The sequence below is a fragment of the Stegodyphus dumicola genome, chromosome 2, assembly GCF_044657685.1.
Source record: "Stegodyphus dumicola isolate Sdum_Otavi_A_Nest chromosome 2, ASM4465768v1".
Classification (NCBI taxonomy): Eukaryota; Metazoa; Arthropoda; class Arachnida; order Araneae; family Eresidae; genus Stegodyphus; species Stegodyphus dumicola.
The window spans coordinates 158,432,791-158,456,110 of record NC_140769.1 but is presented as its reverse complement, the minus strand read 5'-3'; the positions used below and the strand labels follow the sequence as shown (position 1 = coordinate 158,456,110).

Genomic DNA, 23,320 nt, shown 5'->3' with positions numbered 1-23,320 from the left:
ACTGAAGTTGGGAAATCTTGATTTCCACTAAACTTGCCTAATATAGTAAGCACACATTTATACTTTACTCAGGTAAAGAAGTAATCAGTTTCCCATTCCGATAAGTATTTTGCTTTTTGCTTCAACACACCATTATTAGAACAGACCTAGCTTAGTAAAAATATGTAAATCAAGTTATTCAAGTTAGCAAATGTTTAACATACTTGTACACACGAGAAACATTATGTGCACAACCTCATGCATATACGTAGGTAAGTTGAAAAATAAGTTTTTCCTGTCGACTGTGGTCAGAGTTGTGTATGAAAGTCTAAAAATAGAATGAGACATTAAAGATATGACATACCTTTATTTTATTATTCTCGTACGAGTACGTTGAGACATTTGTCATATCGCTTGATAAGCTTCAAAAAGCCTTCCAGGAAAAAATCAGGGCTTTGCATATGGAAGAAGCATTGAACGGCTTGTTAACAAATTAGTTCCAAAAGTCACCGATAGGGGAATATTTGGCGCTGTGTAATAGAAAATAGAATGTTAATAAATGCAAATTAATACGGAATAAAATTACCTTTTATTATGCACATTTTTTGATTTAGTTCAAGTGCAGGCAACACTTTTAAAAAAGCATAAAATCTACATAAACACCGATAAAGTCTTGTGATTTGCAATATCACATACACTGAGCAAAAGAAGAAGTTCTTTATTCAAATTTCATGTTACATCCATTTGCACAGTGCCAGCTGCTTGGGTTTGTTTTAAAAGGCAATGTGTTACGTTTCAAATAATCAGATTGGAAGTTTATGTGCAATGTCTCCTTCTCTAGTCGAGTGTGCATTACTGGTCAAATTCTTTTACCTCAACCAGTGCAACGCGTCAGCCGCTCTTCGTGCTTTTAGAACGAACAAAAAAAAAAAAAAAATGCGTAAAAGTTTAATCTTCCTACAAAATGTGGCGTCATTCTAACAAATGGATCGCGCTACAGAACACTGTGAGCACTGTCAGTTTAATTATGGCTACCCGGTACACACTCACTTCCAAAAGTTAAGCACGAAGATTTAAAATGCAAAAAAATCAACAAATATTGCTTTGATTGACACAAAATTCGGCTGGAAAGTAGCATATATATTTATGCATAAAGCAAAATCAATAATTATATACAGAAATGGAAAAAAATATTAAATTTTTGTAAGTTATCAGATAATGACATACTGGAGACTTAAATAGAATTATGTATAAAGTGAGAATAAACAGCATAAAATGAAAAAAAGAAGGACATTAATAGGGTATGAGATCCCCTTTCATCTGTATACAAAGTTTACACCTTGTGACCATGCTTTCAATTAGGTGGTCAACCACCGCAGAATTAAGCAATCGCCATTCTTCTTTTAGAGCAGTTTCCAGCTCGATAAGACTGGCTGGAGGTGGGAAACGTGAAGATACAACACAGCCGAGAGCATCATAAAGATTTTCAGTGGGATTAAGGTTGGGCGAATATGCTGGCTATGCCATACATGCAATCCCTTCACTCTCCAGGTAGTCATCGACGATGTCAGCTCTATGGAGACATGCGTTATCGTCCATTAAAACAAAAGTAGGGCCAACTGCTGCAGCGTACAACCCCTCAATGGGTTCTAGGACTTCATCTCGTTACCGGACACCCGTCAAAGAACCCAGTTTAAAGATGTGCAGGTCGCTGTAGTATCCTAATGAAATCCCTGCCCCCACCATAATGCTTCTGCCTCAGAATGCGTGATGTTCTGTGATGTTTTTGGACTGATTGCGTGTTCGTTTTTTATGACGTATCCTTATATGCTTGTCATCTGGCTCCAGAGCAAATCTTGACTTATCAGGGAACATGATATTGCGCCAGTCAGATTCATTCCAATTGACATGTTCCCGGCACCACTGTAATTGTGCCCCTCTTGATTGGACGGATAGAGGAACACAAACTCGAGGTACCGGGCGTACAGTTCACTCATGTGTAATCTTCGGCAAACAGTAACTGCAGATATCGCCTAACCAATGGATGCTGTAACCATAGATGTCACACATGTGGAGGTCGCTCTGCGATTCTGCTTGGCTACAATAGCAATATATCGATCTTCTGCAGGGGTTGTAACCCTTGGGCGACCGGCTACGGGCCTTCGGACAACTGTCTGTGTGGTTTGGAATTGTTTCCATAAATGTGAAATTACAGAATGATGAACACCGAAGAAAAGAGCAACATCTGTGATCTACTGTCCTGCTTCAATGTGCCCCACAGAATGCCTGCAGTCAAAATCTTCCATTCGTCTTCTGGAAGTCATAGAAACACGTATGTCTTGAAAACAAATTGTACGAAAGTTTTAAACACTTTCTGTCAGCACTTACAATCAACTTCTGTAACCCTTGATAAAAATGGCTTCTTATAAAACTGCTTTTTTTGCATATTTCTTGACATGAAAGCGCGATTGGCTGTTGTACCTAACATATTTGTAACGCGAATGTACCTGAGATATTTGCATACTTATATCTACCTCTGCAGTGAATTGCATCCTCTTCAATTCTGATTATCTTCTGGAAATTAGCTTTTCCTCTCCGTGCTTAACTTTTGGAAGTGAGTGTATATATAGGTGTACTCAGTTTCCTTTATATTGTAAAATATCGTTTATGTAATGGCTTTTTGTGCTGTAGCAACATGCTCTAACACTTATAGAAATACGAAAGGAAGAAATAGTGTATTTCATGCTTTCCCAAAGCACAGTTTGCTTTTGACGAAAGAATGGATACATAAATGTTGAAGACGGGATTCTATAAATGTGAAAAATGTAAGGATTTGCAGCGAACATTTTTTGTGCAGTGATTATGAAGATGACATGAGAAATTGCTTGCTTGGATTGCCAGAAAAGAAACTGTTGAAATGCAATTCAGTTCCAAAAGTAAATTTATCATGTACAGTAAATGAAAACACTTGAAACTGACAATAATAAATCAAATGTGAGTGATTTTAAAATAAAACTCACAAATGAAAATGCCGTAAGTGATAATATCCCTGAATGCCCTAAGTGTAAAGATAAACAAGAATGCATTCATAATTTGAAGAACAAAATAATATCCCTAGAAAATTGTAATAAAATATTGAAATATTTTAGAATGTTTGCTCAGTGACAAAGAAGGTGGATGACATCTAGAAAGAAATTTGTCACGGAAAATTTAGAAATTAAGATATCAAATAGCGAAATTTAGGAAAAAACAGCGCAGATCGCAGAATTTGGAAAAACATCTAAAAAGCATATTTTGTTAAGTTATTGTTAAAGTTATTTTATTGTATCCTGTGTTATTATTGATTCGATATTGTGCTAGCTTAGCATTCTAGGTAAAATATAATAGTATAACATTAAAGTAATTGGCATGAGAAGACCTGCCTCCTTAACACCCACTTCTCAAAAATTAAATAATTTTTTTTAGGTACTGTGAGTAAAGTTTTGTCTAAATTAAGATAACAATCTTGCATGTATTTATTTAAAGTAATATTGATAGAAGCCTAAGTTACAAAATTATTAAAAAAATCTGTTATTATATTGAATCAGGAGAAAAATATGCCAATGTAAAGTTTACAATTAGGCTGAAACTCAACTTAAATTAGCAGAAATTTCTCCATATATAAATACATGTTATACATGTGAATTTAAGGTTCTTGTTTTATTTATTTTAAATAGCTGTTATTATAGTTATCTTAGAAGCAGTAGTAGAGTTCTCTTAGTTAACATGCAGATAAAGATATGATTAGAAATAAACAGGCATTTAAAGGGAAAAAATCCTGCAAATTAAAAAAAAAAGGAACTTTATGCTAAGCGTAGCATATTTTATCTGTTATTTTAAAATTGAGTAAGTACTATTAGATTTTTTAATGTTCAGTGTAAAATGCATACTGCAGTAACATTGTCTCTTCCAAATTATAGCTATTTTAAACGCTGGTTCTTCAAATTTAAAATGCTAATTTCTGTGTTGTGAATTGCATCTCCGTGCTCAGTGTCATCATGACTACGTCATCACTTCCCACTGCCTGTTTCAGGGGGAAAAGCTCTATGAGCTAGGCCTTCTCTTTAAAATTCTTTGGCTAGTCCTTTAGCATTTGTTCTGTTGTATCAGTATATTCAGAAGTGACTTCTGAACATACTGTTTCATAAATAGTTTGCTCCATAACTGAAATAGGGTTGGTGGTAGATATTCTTAATTGATGTACATTTTTTGATAATAATTTCTAAAAGAGTTCATATTGCAAGTCAGTTGAGGTGAATGAATGGCAGCAGTAAGTGGGCAATAAAAGCCTTCTGATTATGAGCCTTCTGGTCTACAGACACATGTACTTGTATTTGAGATGCAAAAGTGATGAAAATAGGTTGGAAAGAGACCATGCGGTGTAACAAAATTAGTTACTAATGAGATGGCTCTGTGTCTGTTTGTGCTGCCTTTAGGAATGAAACTATATGTGCGTTTGCGATTTTCTCCTAGATTTCTATTTCCCATTGTTGAATTACCTTTTCATGTACAATTCTTTTTAAGAGAAAGGAAGGTGTTAGGATTTTTAGCTCGTCTGCTTCATATTTACTGCTTGCTTCTTTAGTCAGTCTATCTCCTATTTCATTACCTATAAGACTTACATGGGCTTTAATCCACATAATTTGTATTTAAACTTAATTTTAAATTTGTATACAGACTTGATTAAAATAATAGATTTGATAGAAATTTTCAACTTGTATTAAACATTGCAATAAACATCTCATATATGCTGGTTTTATAAATGTATCTTATTGTATTTTGAGTGGTAATAATTAATTAAACAACTGAAACATTTTGATACACTTTGCTTATCATTTCATGTATCTTAATATGTAAAACAATGCTTAAACATAAATGCATTTTCAGGAAGCACCTGATGCATTCCAGCAGCACATATTGTGCTGCTTTGACATTTTAATTGGTCAAGATTAAAGTGTCTGAATAATTTAATCTTTCAATTGAAATAAACTTTGAATTTAAAGTTCTTTCTACACTCATAATTTTTTAGGATTTCTGTACCTGAACTTTTGTATTATCATTGTAAGTGTTATCAGTGTACTGCATTCTTTTAAACTGATGTTATTTATTTATTTATTTATTTATTTATTTTTTTTTTTGCTAAGATTTAATGATTCAACTTTCAGTATGTGCATGTAAAAAAATAAAAATCGTTACTTAATGTTTAATTAAATATTCCTTTTTGTTTTTTTCAGGCTGGCGCCATTCATGATTCTTTTAATGAACGAATCTATACACCTTTAATGTTAGCAGTTGAAAATAATCATAAAGAAGTTGTTCATTACTTAGTTAAAAAAGGAGCTTTAGTTGATTTTAAGGTAACTAATGAAATGTTACACAATTGAATTTTGCAGTAGGATTTCATTATATAGGAGCCAAAAAACTGAAATTTTATTGTATTAAACTTATTTGTATTAGGCTTATTAATGCAATTAATAGTTCAACATTTAGTTCTCGTAAATCTTTGTGTTAATTTTATTTATGCTAATTTTATTAGTAAATTTTTCATACAAAATTGTTCATGATTTTGATGTAAGTGGATTTAATATAAATTGCTCCTTTCATAGTTTTGCAAAATTTTAACTTTAATTCATGTACCTAGAATAATTGAATTTTATGCAGTAGAAATAAATATATTTCTGAATCTGTTTCTGTAAAACTAGTACACAAACGAAAAGAGGGTACCTTATGCAGGGTTGCCACGCTACCTGGAAAACCGGGAAAAGTCAGGGAATTCGAAAATTGACCAAAATATTCAGGGAATGTAAGTATTTTTGTCAAAATCTGGAAAAGTCAGGGAAGTTCATACAACGATGCCGCCAAAAAAAGCGATTTTTGCGCCGACGTCGGAAGAGATAACTTTTTTGGAGAAATTATGTATCACGTGAGTGTCATTCGGGTAGCTGGCATAGAGCCAATTTTCGCAGCTCCAATTTGATTGTCTTTTAGAAAGGCAAAGCAACTTTCCCGCAACTTTTGGTTTCCAGTATTCTCGAGAATCGCATGTGCAGTGCATGAACTAAAGAAAGTACCTGTTCTCGTATAAAACAAAATGGGTTTAATCCTAGTATACGGTACCATGGAGGTTAGAATCAAAGAATATATATTGTAAAGAAGGAAAACCTCTCTGCAACAGACGTGGCTCCGTTCCATCATAGAGGGAAACAGCTGTGCATGTCTGATATATCTGTCGCCGAAGCTCGAAACCGGTGTCGAAGTTCGAAGGTCACGTTATCAAGAGTTCATAAAATGAATATCGTTTAAAATTTCTTGAACGACATGCGCTGAAAAGACGTGCCACGCACGTCGAGATGCTTTTGTCTCAAACCGTGAGCGACGTGAACACCACGTCGATAAGCATTTATCGCAAAAATGAAAATAACGTGGTGCACACGTCGCCTAACAACGAAATTGTTTATTTCTCGAGTTACAGCTCTGGATTGCACTCGCAGATGCGGAGCGGCGTAAATGAGACACTTTACCGCTTGTTATATTGTAGCGCACGGCACCGCAACCGTGAAGTTTAGTCTTAGCGCAAGTGGTTAAAGTCTAAAGGAAAAGAAAATATTTTTTGGCGCAAGTAAATTAATTCATGGATTAGTTATTTTCAGGGGGAAAAAAAACTACGAAAATCCGTTTTTAAAATTATTGCGTGGATTTTTCGCAATAATTTTAAAAACACATTTTCGTAGTTTTTTGTCAAAGAGCGTTTCTTCTTAACACGTGTTTCTCAATTTCCTGTACACAGCGCGAAGAGAGAAATTCTGGCCGCCAGGTTCCGTCGCCAAATCCCTTGGCAAATTTTCCCTCCGCATTCTAACGGCGTAATAGCATTTTAGTTGTATGGAACCTTTTCTTCTTTACATAGACGTTCTTTGTTTAGAATAATAATGGGATTTGGCGACATCATGATGCGCAGTAAACGGGTCATTTTGGTCTTGGCGACAATTTTCAAAATCGTGCCAAAGCCTTACCGTATACTAGAATTTTACCGCAAAATCTTTTTAAACCTTTTTTTTTTTTTTTTTAATAAATACCTTGCCATTTTGCAGTAAAATAAAAAATAGTAATCAGTCATCTAGGCTAATCATGTAATATAACTAGATTCGCTAAAATATCGTTGATTATTCTTATTCAATTTTTAAGTAATTATCTTTATTTTTATGTTATTCATATAATTTAATGATAATTCTTCCCTCTAAATTTATTTATTATTAGTAAATAATATTTCCAAATTTCAGGAAATTTTCTCTGGCATAATCTTGAAATTAATTCTAGCAGTATGATGACATACCATCACGAAATTTAATGCACATATTTTTTCCTTATGTATGCTGCGAAATAAATATAAAATACCTCAATTTATTAAAATAGATTTCTTTCTTTCATTTAGCTGCAGAATGTCTGCAAAAAAAAAGTCTTATTTTATTCCAGATTGGGAAGATTCTAATCTCAATCTTCAATGGAGAAAACAACAATTATTATAATTATATTTGTGGCTTCAAGTGTTAAGGTGCCTTTTAAGAACATACCTCACACAAATTAAATTTACCTAAAATCTAACCTAACTATTTAGCATTGCGTTGTGATTTATAAGGACCGGATTAGCCTCGTGTTGAACTGGTGATGATCATGAGTAATAATTAAATAAAACATACATTTGTTATCCAATGTATATATCTTAAATTTTATTAAGTTTCTTAAGTGGAAAAGTAAACAAAATTATCAAACAAAGTATACCAAGAATAATTAAGAATAAATGTCCTCTGGGATTTATTGAATAATTAAGTGAATTTGCTACACAATATAAGTAATACCATATTTAATTTACCTCTTAGCACAGCCAACGCACATTACGCGGATAGACTGGAATTTTCTTGAAACACACCTGGAAAACCTGGAAAAGTCAGGGAATTTCATTCTCCTGTTTGAGTGGCAACCCTGCTTATGTTATATGATATGCCATGAGTTATTTATTTTGTTTATTCTTATATTTTAAACGAAATGAGAGAGAAGGACATTCATGTTATGCATTATATAGTCCTGGCAGAAAATTACTGTATTAATATTAGATAATTTTTATGGTATGGATTATTAAGTATTCATAATATCTAATGAAAACTTGACAATAACTTCATTAATAAAAATAAATACAAGTATTAATAATAGTTGTAAAATACATCAGAAATGAATTGGTCATTATCTTAACTAATCAAAAAGTTTGTAATCTTTTAAGATTTATCAATGCAAATGAAGTTATAAAAATGAATAATATAAAAAATTAAAGTGAAGATTTTTCTTCCATTCTTTTTTTCCCACCCTTCTTGAAAAAAAGCATGCATTCCATCTTAGCTTTAATAAATACAAATAAAGCAGAGCTAAAAATAGAAACATTTTGCCATTTGTAGGATGCCTGAAATTTTCTGTATAGTAAATGTGTTACATTTCGAGCATAAATTCCAAAATTCTCTGGTGTCAAGATAATAAAATGTGTTCACATGAGCTGTTTCAATAGCATCTTTTCTTTTAATACCCATATTACTTCTCTTTACACCTACCCAAGTATTCTATAATATTCATTAGCTTGTTTTATGTGTTAATTTTATAAGGATGGTTTTAAATCTTTAAAAAATAGCTGTTTCAAAGTAGTAAGTATGGAGGCAAATTATAAAATTAGATTAAAAGAATGGACCACTTATCATGCTAAGGAAATCATGAATCTTTTATCATGTTACATCTCTGAAAAGGTGTAATATCTGCAAGTTAATACTCACATTACATTTTATACACATTTCAAGTTGTGTGTCAGCATGAAAAAAATAAAGGAATTTTATTGAACAGTAACATATATGCAACTGTGATAATTGCTAGGGAAATATATTTTTGGTATGTAGCTCATCCTGGTGTAGTTAACTGATTAGCATACATTTTTATTGTTTGAGTTTAGCTTTATTTTAATTTCATAACAATAGTTAAGTTCTGTTACACAAGCAAATTAGATAACATAAGCAATTTCTGATTAAAGAAATGCTGCTTTGTGCATTTCTCATCGATTAACATGTTAAATTTTACAGAGTTCATATTTTTATGTTTATGATTTATGTAACAATTTATCAGGAAATTGTTATCATTTAGTGTGAAAATGGAATGTCAAGTTTGCATCTTGCTGCAAAGAGCGGAAATTTGGACATATTAAAAATACTAATGACTTCAAGAGAGGTGGATTTAAATGCACAGGTAATTTATTATGCAAAATTCAATACTTTTTAAGAATTAATTAGAAATTTTTAAATGAAATGTCCTACAAATATGTCCCCCCTTACAAAATCATTTTGTGTTTTTAGTACATATTTTGTAAAATTTGCTTTTAAATGTGAGTAGTGCTGTGAAGATTCTGCATTTTGCATTCGTATATATCTAAGTCTAGTGCTTAGAGTTATTGTTGTTTTAAAATTGTATTTGAAATGTTATTCTATTTGGGATTTTAGTACATATTTTGTACATTTTGTACATTTTAGTACATTTTGTGTTTTTAGTACATTTTGTGTTTTTAGTACATATATTGTAAAATTTGCTTTTAAATGTGACTAGTGCTGTGAAGATTCTGCATTTTGCATTCATATATATCTAAGTCTTGTTCTTAGAGTTATTGTTGTTTTAAAATTGTATTTTAAATGTTATTCTATTTGGGATTTATTTAAAATAAGGATTCTTAACCAGGAATGAGTTCTTCCCAAGAGGGGAATTTTATAGTTTCAGAGAGGATTTGTTTTATTTCTTTCTGTTAGACTCACTGTAGCAAAAGCAAAGTCATGAAAAAGACTGGCTATGTATTGAAATCATGGTCTGAAACATATGAAAAATGTTAAATCTGGGCTTCATGGAAACTTATACATAAATATAAAATTTTCCTTATTTATATATATTCCTTTATGATAATTATAATCTATATATTAATGATAATACATTACAAGATAATCATAATCTATATATTAATAATAATACATTATAACACATTATGATAATGAATTAGTATATTATGGTAATCTATATATAATGATAATATATATTAAATAAATATAAAAATCTATATATTTTTTGCATAAAAAATCTTTTAATTTACATGCTTTTTTTATACTATATTGAAGCAAAATATTTTCTGTTTTCAGTTTTACATAAATAGAATACACCTCTTGAATAAAAAAAATTCAAGGGAGAATGGCATTCTAAACACATTGTGTATAGGGGGAGCGTGAGACAATAAAGTTGGGAAATACTAACTTAAATTTATCGGATGTGGAAACAAATATTGAGAATTAATATTGCAAATCTTATTTTTTTAATCTTTGTTTTTTTATAGTTATTTATTATTTAGTTGTGCCCTTACATTTAACATGCCGAATCCGTGACAGTTAATTCTCTTTTGGTTAGGATGATGGTGGATGGACTCCCATAGTGTGGGCATCTGAACATGATCACTATAATGTTGTCAAATATTTGCTCAAAAGAGGTGCCAATCCTAATATAAAGGACAATGTAAGTTCAATATGTCATAGTCTTGTGTCTGTAAATTTTTTATATGTTAGTTAATGAAATATTGTATATTTTTATACCTGTTGCAATTTTAGTTAAGAGTTCACTTGGGGAATAATATGCATTTTTTTTTTTAAACATCTTATTATCTCGTTTTACAGGAAGGTAATACAGGACTTCACTGGTCTGCATTTTCTGGAAGTGTTGATATATGCTACCTATATCTGGATTATGGTTGTGACATCAATGCCATAAATGAACTTGGTGATACTCCTCTGTATGTTATGCATTTTTAAAGTTATTTTATAGAGTGAAAGAATTTTAAATAAGTTTGATATGTTAGGAGATTTCAGTAAATGTTTCAAATTTGGAAGACTGTTTAACATTTTAAAACACAGTGGAAAATCTATTGTTCCAACAATAGCCATGTCCACATCATTAATATAATTTCCAACAAATGCTTTATTCTAAGTTGTATTTTTTTGAAAAAATTTATTATTCTATTTCTGTTAGATTTTAGAGGTTTCAGGATTAGTTTTCACTTTAGATTTACAAAAAATATTGATGGAAAAATAAAAATGTGTATGAGATGATGCCAGGCTTCATCAAGATTTCTACATTTACAAAAGTTTTCTACATTTCTGTACATATGAAATAAAAGTGGCACAGACTATAAGCATTTTAATTCTCAAAAGATATATTTTCAATTTAGGCAAAATGAGTTCAAGAAGCAAAGGACTATGTATAACACTTTTGTTAAGAAGTATTTTTAATTTAATGAGAGTTGCTGTGTCTCCTGGCAAAACTCAGACTCTTATTATTTTATCTCATTTCCTTGTCTCTTATAAAATCTGTAATACTCCTGGCTTTAATTTATCTGGATTTGGATCATTTCTTTCGGATATAATTTTAGAAAAACTGTTGATAACAAAGTGTCACAGAAAACAAAAATGCCACAAAGAAAAATTTGAGAGCATGTTTTCCATTCGTAGCCATTTTGTAATAAAATATAAAACTAGGCAAATTCTATTTCTTAAATGATATTTAGTACAGTACAAAGTCTGTAATCCGGACGTCCATTATCCGGAATGATCTATAATCTGGACCTCAAAGCCACAAATTTTTTTGTATGCTTTTGCGCATGCGTGTAAATGCATTATGCGCATGTGTGTAATACGTTTACACATGCACGTTTAGCACAAAAAACGAAGCAACTTAAACAACTTACATTGAAAGAAATGTTTAATAAAGTAAACAAATAAATATAACAAATAAACAAATAAATAAAGTTTTTTTTGTTGTAAATTTTGATACCCATTGGATAATAATTGCTCTTTATTTCATAAATTACGGTTTCATATTTTTAATTGTATAATTTTTGCATATATCTTACCAGATTTAAATTGACTTATAATCAGGAAAAACCCTTAATCCGGAATTGCCGAAGTCCCGAAGAGTCCGGATTACGGACTTTGTACTGTATAATGTTTCTGGTTAATTTTTTTTTATCTATTTTGTTTCAAGCCATTGTAGAGATTGATAGAGCATTTTATGAAAACTAATGTTTAAGTGGTAGATATTCATATTTAATGTTACTTTAGTATTTAAATGGTAAATTACTAAGCTTATCCACATATTTAATAATTTCTGTAATTAACATGAAATGTATCTGTTACATAATTTTTTTGGAATAGTCTTGCTTTGAATTTCAAGTTGGAATTCAGGCTATTTTAAATCTAACATTTCAGTATGTAGGCCTTGTATTATAACACTTTTCCTAATATGATTTTGAATTAGACATTGAAAAATTTTATATGCTAATATGACATATTAATAAAATACATGTAAAGCTTATATTTTATTACTGTCTTTGCAGGTAAGACATTGAAAAATTTTATATGCTAATATTGCATATTAATAAAATACATGTGAAGCTTATATTTTATTACTGTCTTTCCCAGTAATTCTGTCATAACTTTGTATTAAAAAATTAAGAAATGTATGACAGTGAATTCATTTAATGTAATCATAAAATATGAACCATTTAAAATTACTTAAGTACTAAATTTTAATAATAATCTAGATCAAATTACCTGAAAATTCGTCTGATCTTGGGAATGAATATGTTAACCCTTTGACGTGCAGTGGTCGCGTCCTGAAACCACCAATTTTCTCCCTTTTTTTTCCAAAATTTTTGAGTGAAAATTAATCGATTACTGATCTTTTACCTCTAAATAACACAAAATGACTGCAGAATCCTACATGTTTTAAGTTTTAGTACTTTCAAATCAGATGCCTTTTAAAATTCGTTTTGAGTGAGACAAAAGAACTTCCTTTTATAAGCAACTTTACATTTGAAAAGTTATTCATCGCACATCATGATTTGTATTATGAGCAATAAAAAATTTCAAAAATTAAACTACATATATAAAGAAAAACCTGTCTTTATTTATGGCATTTGATTTGTGGTTTCAGGGCGTGACCACCGCACCACTAGAGCATTGTGTGACAATGCTCACAATCCTCTAAAGGCTTCGTGGTCACTCCATGAAACCACTACTCTTCGCAATGGCGTTTACTTGCTTTTCAAATAGGAATGTTTATATTTACGTGGATATAAGCTTTGAAACCACAGAGTTGTTTTATTACTAAACAATACATGCACCTGCCCAGTGAAAAGGTCTTTCTTTTTCAGAGATTTTTCTCTAACCTCAACACACTAACCCAAGCTAGTATTGTGATTTTATAAATTATTTGGTGTGGTTTAGATTTAATGTAAATATACTTTTCTATAATTAAAAATAGAAATTGTGTTAAAATTTTATTTAAATTAAAAGTATATTTTAAATATTTTGGGATGAAATACGAATAAAATAAACGAACGATCCGTACCAAAGCCAAAAAAGACCAAGCCCCCTCCGCAATTAATATAAAAAAACACAAACTTCATGTACCAGATGAAAAAAAACTAAACGCTGGACATATACCAGTGAAATATAGAAGATCCAGGCAGTGTACATTTTGTAGCCCAAGGAAGAAACTTCATAGAACAAGATACAAATGGGAAATGTGGGTCTATGCATGTACCAAAAAGACAAAACATGCTTTGAACAGTGTCATAAAAAATATGTTCTTTGAAATTAAAAAAAAAAAAAAAAAAAAAAAAAAAAACCTGAGTTTTTAAAAATTTTTTTAAAATGTTTATTTTTAAATTTTTTCTGACGATTTACTTTGTAAAATAATGTAAAAATTTACATATAATGCCATTCTTACATACATTTTTTAAAAAATTCGTAAATTTCGTCATTTATTAGAAACGCACACGGAAAAAGGTAAGTTTCAAAGTCATAGACGAGCGCTGGTTTCACAGTGCGACCACCACCCACAGAACAATGGGCAAGAGTAGATTTTTTTTTAATTCATATATTACTTTTCTCTAGGATCACAATATTCAATTTTTAGAGTTTTTAGTTTAAAAAATTATAAAAATAATATAACGCGTGTCAAAGGGTTAAAGCAGTGTTTCCATTTATTTTTTTATTCTGAAGCCATTCCAATAATTTAAAAAATAGTATAAGAACTAAAACTGAAAAATTTAGAAGTGACATACTTGTAATATCTTTTAAATGATGAGATACATTGAACCATACTATGCACTTCCAAAATTTGTGAGAATTTTTAGAAAAAAAATATATTATAAAATGTATTTTCAAAATATTATTAATTAATGTTAACATTTTATATTGTTGTATCTCATTCAATGTGTCATCTGTAATTTATTCATAGCATAACACTACCACTTAATATTTCAGTCCATAAAAACATTCTAATTTAAAACTGATTTAATTTTAAATAAAAAAGTGTTTTACTAAAGCCTGAGAAGTACAGCATATGTTTGCAGGATTTCACATTGGAATAAGTATATTTAGGAACAATTAGTTCCTTACATTTTTATTTATTTACTTAGTCCAAAATTTTTTGATTAGAGGTAGACTTTCAACCTTATTTTTTAAGTTTTTAAAGACTGAACGATTCACTCTAAAAGGAGAGTGAAGAAAAATTTGATTCTACTTTCTGATTATCTATAGTTGCTTTTACAATTTGAAAAGGTGTCAACCATTGGTGACTGAATTTTCATAAAGTTAAGACACAAATGAGAATGATCATTTTCTAAAAGTCCAATGCACTATAAAACAGCAGTGTGCTAACAAAATCAAAAATGCAAGAATCATCAATAATAAACTCTCTCCATTTTTTTTCATTATTCTCCCGATGAACACAGCAATTTGTTTTACATTAAAAAATATTAGAGAATTGTAGGAACTGGGTATCATGCACAACTTGCCATTGTGTTTACTGTCAGTTCTCGCCATTTACACAACAATGAGTTTTCTGTTGAAAAAAAAAAAAAAAAAAATCAGAGAACTGAACAAATTTGGCATCACACTCACTGTTCTCCCATGCACACAACAAACTGTTTTCAATCAAAAATATCATCAGGTAATTACACAGATTTGGCATTGGTGCAAAGATTTTTATCCATAAAATTCAGTCGTTTATGATGCGCAACTTTGTTGAAATCAAATTTTGACAATATCTGCTATTAGGAAAATGCTATGTTTCTGATGAAATGCAAAAAAAAATTTTTTTTTGGGGGGGGGCCCTCATCAGTGGACAAGCCTCACAGTCCCATTAAGACTCCTTGCAAGGAAAAGAAACATATATTCAGTAGAACAAAAACAAACACAAATAGCTGTCGAATCTGAAGGTGGAAATGCAGTCTTTAGTGAAAATCAGTGCTCATTTGTTGTGCATGCATGTATGCCTGGGATGCCACTTAAATAGATTTTGCTGACATAATGAATTACATATTTTTTTAATATAGCACATTGCCTCGTGAATATTTTTCAAGGGAACTCATATAATCAAAAAGTACTTTTTCTTTTTTACTTGATTATGATTAACATAAGCATTATTAAGCCATAGAATCTTATTTTCTTCAGGCAGATGTGTTTAAAATGCATGCTTTATCATCTTATTATTTTTTTTCCAGCCACATTGCTGCCAGACAAGATAGTTTTCCCTGTGTAACGTAAGTTATTTTAGTTAATAACAGAAATAATAATTTAAAATAAGATGATTTCTAAATTAAATATTCTTAACTCCATTTCATCATGCTTTGACATGTCGTTGGTCAGACTTTAATTCCATAGATTGCAAATTTTATTTTTTCCAGTCATGTTTTTTTGTATTTAGTGTTTAAAACTTTGCTTTCCTTCAATTCTTCATGTACCCGTTTCACTAATAAGTTCATTATAGCAAGTGAAGTGAGAAGTAATTAGACTAATGCAAGCTTCTCAGATTTTTCGTCTTTTCTCTTGTATTTGGTAGTACATTTTGAATATTCTTATTCTTAGCTGCAATGCTACTATTATAAGGCATTTGGTAAAAGTCGAATGATTAATATTTGTTCATAAAAGGGTAAAATAGTTACAATTGTATTATGCTTTATTCGGTATCTGTATTTTGTTTTTCTATATTGAAAACACTACTTAAAATTTTGTTTTTCTATGGATAAATGTATCCTAACAGAGATGTAGTGAGTCAGTGAATGCCACCATCCTAAAAAAAAAAAAAAAAAAAAGTTTGAAATTAATGATATGCATTTATATCATATATACTCTGTAATAGCTTTTTAAATTCATGCACATTTTTCAGCAATGTACAGTTTTTAAACACTGAAAGTTTTTACTGCTTTTAAATATTGAAATTTGTTGTGTTTCAATTAATTTATGGCACAGGATCATTGCATTTCAGTTTGCTGCTGGTGTCAGCCATTCTCTACTGACATTTTAATACACTAATGGAAAATATATTATTGTTTCTTCTTCTTCTTTGAGTTCAGTTACATTATTAAAATTTGTATTGTACAACATCAGAGTGAGCGTTGATGAGAGCATTTCAACTAAATGACCAATGGTGCATGAAATCTTGAAGTGCAACTCCTTTAGACCATTGGTTTTAAAATATTTCACACTGATGACTAGCAGTATGGAAGCGCTGTCAAAGAGGAATCACAAGTATTTAAGATCCTTTAGAACAGTGGCTGATCACCAGTGATATGAGAGCGCTATCAAAGAGGAATCTTAATGGTTTCATATTGATGGCCAGCAATATGAAAGCATCATCAAAGAGTAATAACAAATATTAGAGCTTCTTTACAGCAGTAGTGGTTTCACACTGATGACCAACAATGTGGAAGCACTACCAAAGAGGAATCCCCAAAATTAGAAATCCTTTAGAGCAGTGGTTTTGAAGGTTTCGTACTGATGACCAACAATATGGAAGCACTATCAAAGAGGAATCACACATATTTGGCAGACACTGTAGAAAAGTATCCTTATTTAATGGAGATAGAAATAATTGTGCTAGTTAATATCAGCTCTCAGTTTATTTTTTATGATAGAGCAAATAAGTTGAAAAAGACCTTGATATCAGTTGCATATTTTTAATAATTGCTCATATGTTCTCATTTTACCTCTTAAACTAAAATGGATCTGTTTGTGGACTGTTTTATGATAGGTTATTAAAATTAGTTTAATTCAAGGTTTCTGCTTTATGAATTGATGTTAACGATTCTTCCAAGAACACATGCTAAAACTTTTGTGGCATTAAGAAAGGGACTGTAGTTTCTTGAGTCATGCCTTATCCAAGTGGTAGTCCCTGATTTATCCCTTATAGCTTCTGAAATAACATGCCACTGCTACAACAAAATCATGGTATCAACAGAATTAATGTTTCACACGAAAAGTTCATTGAAATGTGACCTCTGCTAGTCGTTCGATAAGAATTCATCATCATCATTCAGCCTGCTAATGGCTTGTTGATCACCAAATTGAACCAACTGGACTAAGAGGTTTTATGAAGCATCTACTATAGAGTCCTGAAATTAGCCCAACTAACATCTGTTTTCTTTTAACAAACTATTTGAGAAATATTGTATCTTTCAAATTATTTTGCTTACTTTGTGCCTTCCTTTCTCATCTGGTATTCTCTGATTCATAGGTAGAAGTGCAATGAAGTGGCTATATGGATTTTCTGTCTATTTCATTTTCTACCTTTGCAATCCATGTTTTAGCCACTAAAGAAAAATTTTTTTAATGATATGATTATATATATGCTACTTACAGGTGACTGTGTTTTAACTGAATGTGTCACCAATAAAAATCATTAGCCTTTAAGTATTCTTTTTATCCATATACAGACATGCATAAACATATATCTCGTAGGGTGAATTTATTTACTTCTTTGAATTGTTATATCTTGTATTATTTTAAGTGTTATGTGTATTAAGCACTTTCTGATTATCCGCATCCACATTAATAGTCACCTCTGTGTTGCATACTTTATGAATGGATGAAAAATATTTAACTGAGTATCTTTGTAGCTCATATGTATTGTTCTGGCCATAAATAACAAACAAACACATTCACACACACAAAAGAAAAAAAAAAGAGTACAAATGTTAGTGAAAAAATATTTTATATGGCCGATATTTATATTTTTATTACCAGTGGGTGTCAATCAGTATATGACTTAATATAAAGCATGTAAATCCATGTACACTGAAACGTGTGATATACACATGCATAAATTAGCTGTTGTCATCTATATGCAAAATTATGCCCAAACTTTAACAGTTGTATGGTATATTTTAAAGTTTAACTGTTGAAACCAGCGGTATGGATAATCAGAGTGTACCATATAGTATTTTTTGTAGAATATTCAATAAGTGCTTTTATCTGTTTAATATTCACAATTATTTTTTAAGGCTTTTCTTGTCAAGAGGAGCAGATGTCCAAATCGTGAACAAGGCAAATCAGCTTCCAGCAGATGTAATTTATCTGTTTATTTGTTTTTAGTATTAATAACAGGGTTGCCACGCTACTGGAAAACCGGGAGAACCGCAAAAAGTCAGGGAATTCGAAAATTGACCAAACTATTCAGGGAAAAGTCAGGGAATTTAAGTATTTTTGTCAAAATCTCGGGCATTTTTGACATTTTGTCAAAATGTCAAAAAATTTTGTCAAAAGTCGGGGAAGTTCATACAATGATCCCGCCAAAAAAAGCGATTTTTGCGCCGACGTCGGAAGAGATAACTTTTTTGGCGAATTGTGTATCACGTGAGTGTCATTCGGGCAGCTGGCATAGAGCCAATTTTCTCAGCTCCAATTTGATTGTCTTTTAGAAAGGCAAAGCAAGTTTCCCATAACTTTGGGTTTCCAGTATTCTCGAGAATCGCATGTGCAATGCATGAACTAAAAAAAGTACCTGTTCTCGTATAAAACAAAATGGGTTTAATCTTAGTGTACGGTACCATGGAGGTTAGAATCAAAGAATATGTATTGTAAAGAAGGAAAACCTCTCTGCAACAGACGTAGCTCTGTTCCATCATAGAGGGAAACAGCTGTGCATGCGTGATATATCTGCCGTCAAAGCTCGAAACCAGTGTCGAAGTTCGAAGGTCACGTTATCAAGAGTTCATTAAATGAATATCCTTTAAAATTTCTTTAACCACTTGTGCTAAAAAGACGTGCCACGCACATCGAGATGTTTTTGTCTCAAACCGCGAGCGGCGCGAACACCACGTCGATAAGCATTTATCGCAAAAATGAAAATAACATGGTGCACACATAGCCTAACAACAAGATTGTTTATTTCTTGAGTTACAGCTCTGGATTGCACTCGCAGATGCGGAGCGGCGTAAATGAGACACTTTACCGCTTGTTATATTGTAGCGCACGGCACCGCAACCGTAAAGTTTAGTCTTAGCGCAAATGGTTAAACTCTAAAGGAAAAGAAAATATTTTTTGGCGCAAGTAAATTAATTCATGGATTAGTTATTTTCAGGGGAGAAAAAACTACGAAAATCCGTTTTTAAAATTATTGCGAAAAATCCAAGAAGAAACGTCCTTTGATAAAACAATTCTTCTTGGATTATTCGCAATAATTTAAAAACGGATTTTCGTAGCTTTCTTTTTGTCAAAAAATGTTTCTTCTTAACACGTGTTTCTCAATTTCCGGTACACATCGCGGAGAGGGAAATTCTGGCCGCCAGGTTCCGTCGCCAAATCCCTTGGCAAATTTTCCCTCCGCATTCTAGCGGCATAATAGCATTTTACTTGTATGGAACCTTTTCTTCTTTACATAGACCAAAGAATTAGAGATTCTTTGCATAGATGTTCTTTGGTTAGAATAATCTCCATGTATGGTACAAAGGGATTTGGCGACATGATGATGCGCAGTAAACGGGTCATTTTGGTCTTGGCGACAATTTTCAAAATCGTGCCAAAGCCTTACCGTATACTAGAATTTTACCGCAAAATCTTTTTAAACCTTTTTTTTTTTTTTTTTTAATAAATACCTTGCCATTTTGCAGTAAAATAAAAAATAGTAATCAGTCATCTAGGCTAATCATGTAATATAACTAGATTCGCTAAAATATCGTTGATTATTCTTATTCAATTTTTAAGTAATTATCTTTATTTTTATGTTATTCATATAATTTAATGATAATTCTTCCCTCTAAATTTATTTATTATTAGTAAATAATATTTCCAAATTTCAGGAAATTTTCTCTGGCATAATCTTGAAATTAATTCTAGCAGTATGATGACATACCATCACGAAATTTAATGCACATATTTTTTCCTTATGTATGCTGCGAAATAAATATAAAATACCTCAATTTATTAAAATAGATTTCTTTCTTTCATTTAGCTGCAGAATGTCTGCAAAAAAAAGTCTTATTTTATTCCAGATTGGGAAGATTCTAATCTCAATCTTCAATGGAGAAAACAACAATTATTATAATTATATTTGTGGCTTCAAGTGTTAAGGTGCCTTTTAAGAACATACCTCACACAAATTTAATTTACCTAAAATCTAACCTAACTATTTAGCATTGCGTTGTGATTTATAAGGACCGGATTAGCCTCGTGTTGAACTGGTGATGATCATGAGTAATAATTAAATAAAACATACATTTGTTTTCCAATGTATATATCTTAAATTTTATTAAGTGGAAAAGTAAACAAAGGAAACAAAGTAAACAAAGTTTCTTAAGTGGAAAAGTAAACAAAATTATCAAACAAAGTATACCAAGAATAATTAAGAATAAATGTCCTCTGGGATTTATTGAATAATTAAGTGAATTTGCTACACAATACAAGTAATACCATAATTAATTTACCTCTTAGCACAGCCAACGTACATTACGCGGATAGACTGGAATTTTCTTGAAACACACCTGGAAAACATGGAAAAGTCAGGGAATTTCATTCTCCTGTTTGAGTGGCAACCCTATAATAATTTTTTGTTATAATATTTGTGTTTTAAGGGTGTTTTTACAATAATAAATGCCTTCATAATTTACTTGCATTTATGCATATGTATATGTGTTTTTATCATTTACATACATGATATTAAGTATGAAATCACTTTAGATTAGAGAATTTCAGCAAAAGTCTTTTGCTGCTTTGCCTGTTTAAATGAAAATCCATTTAAATTAGTTGGTAAGTGTGCTAAAGGTACAAAATGTTCAATTTTATTTTCCAGACTTATGGAACACCTTGTATCTTTATTTTGTAATATGCTGGATATTTATATGCTGCTCAATAAAGTAATGGGATGATGCAGTATGTAACGGAAACAGATGTGTGGCCAATGAAAATTACTCAAGAAAATTATGACCTTGAAAATATGATTTGCAATGCAAAGAGTCTAAGGGAAAAGATGTCTTTGTGGAGGACTTTCAGGGGATAACTGATTTATATCCATGTTATGCATGGGGAAAATAATGAAAAGGTCCAAATGATCTAGAAAGAGCACCAGTAGTGATGATCAAAGAATCATGAACCAGACATGTTTCGATCCCATTGTGACCTGGTTTATGTAAAAATACATGTAGCTTTCATTGCTGTTTTCCCACATATCATTTCCAGATGTTTTGCAGAAGTGAATCTGCGATTTTGAGTGTCACTTAAATATGTTGTCTTTAACTTTGGAACATTTGGAACATTAGTAGTCTCTTTGTGATGGTGCAAGAGTAATGGAAATGCCACAAACTGGCAGTAATGTTTATGGATGAGTGCTACTTTATTTTAAAGGTAGAATATGGGTGTCAAATTACCCTGATTAGCAATCTAAAACCTTGCATACTTCTGCCTTTGCAGACACTGAAGTCTGGGCAGTCACAATCCATATTCTAATAATGGACATGGTATGTTGCAATCTGGCTGCCAAGATGCAAAAGTGGCTAGTGATTCTGACCGCTATACAGAAGGGCCCTGGTTCGAATCCCGAAGAAGGTATGGATGTTTTTCGATTCCTTCGTAGGAGGAAATGGTGGCCCACGTGTTAGGTGCCTCCATAATAAAGAGACCACCACTTCTGCCTTTAGTAGTAGTTAATGCCAATAAATGGCTAGAGCCCACATTAGAGAATTTTTTTTTAAAATAATCTAGCAGTGTATAGACGAGATCCTAGACTTCCAGATTTCTACCATTCACGGCCAAGATTCCAGGTATAATATTTTAGTAGGATATTGCTAGACATGTACAGCTCAGGTTGTCCAAGACAGCTTATGTCACATCTAAGCACTAAACATTTTCATGGCCTTTACCTCGAATATGTCTCATAATTGAGCATATGTGTATAATCATTTGAAACACCAGCTGCCATCTTGCCAAGTATCAGAAAACTGGAATTCACCTCGGTCAGTTGTGAGCCACTGTGAGAGGATAGTACCAAGTCTCTTCAGCTAATCCAAATTCTAGCATGCAATTGGTGCAATGTTATTAAGGATGACTATACTATTGAGCAGTGCTGTGCTGTTGATGCAATATGTTATTGAGCATATGGTAGATCCCTCTGCAACTGTCCTGCTATTTGTCTTTGTGATTTTCCTTTTTATTATTCCTTGATTAACTTTTCCTTATATTTTGATTATATTAATTAAATTTTGGTTCAATCCACTTCTTTCTATGCACACTAATGCAATTATTTCTGAGAATTCTAATTTTTGCAATAATTTGCAGTTGTGTATTTATATTGACAGATATGTAGATTCAGTTAAAATTGAATTATTACTTATTGAATAATTCACATTTCAAAAATTATTTGTAATCTTAATCATATTTTTTAAAGTATATGTTTTAAATATATGTCCATTAAATCTTTCATAAAATATTTACTATTTTATGTCCTTTATGACTAGACGTGTGCTAAAATTTTGTTTTATATACATTACAATGTGATTTTGTAATATTGAATGCATTCAATATTACATTATTGCATTAAATACATTGTATTTAATACATATACAATACAAAGTTCAAGATCCGGAATAGTCAGGACTATGGCAATTTCAAATTTTAGATCATCATTTAAAATGCAGTAAGATGGCAGATAGACATGGTAACATTGAGGCTTTGATAAAAAAAATAGGCAGATAGAAAAATACTAACCCTTTCCAAGAGCTGGTGCAAACCAGGCTGAAGAATTTGGAGGCAGCGAAAATTTTAAAATTCTGAGGAGCACCGAACAGCAAGAATTAAAGACCTTGAGAAATGAATTTTCAGGAATGATAGTTCCATCCCTGCCTGGCCCCACACAGTCAGTTAAGGGCTAAAAGAATGATTCTGGTCAGATTAATACTGCCTCAAACAGT

The 23,320-nt window shown here is 31.3% G+C and overlaps 1 protein-coding gene across 1 annotated transcript in view; it reads left to right on the top strand.

Moving 5' to 3' along the window:
- The window catches only part of LOC118195909 (histone-lysine N-methyltransferase EHMT1-like), a 115,657-nt gene that overhangs the window by 71,753 nt on the left and 20,584 nt on the right, over positions 1–23,320 (top strand). Inside the window, exons 11-16 of the mRNA XM_035367249.2 lie at positions 5,253–5,375; positions 9,193–9,294; positions 10,489–10,593; positions 10,752–10,867; positions 15,644–15,682; positions 18,422–18,485. Of these exons, the coding sequence (XP_035223140.1) occupies positions 5,253–5,375; positions 9,193–9,294; positions 10,489–10,593; positions 10,752–10,867; positions 15,644–15,682; positions 18,422–18,485 (549 nt within the window). The remainder of the gene's footprint in view (positions 1–5,252; positions 5,376–9,192; positions 9,295–10,488; positions 10,594–10,751; positions 10,868–15,643; positions 15,683–18,421; positions 18,486–23,320) is intronic.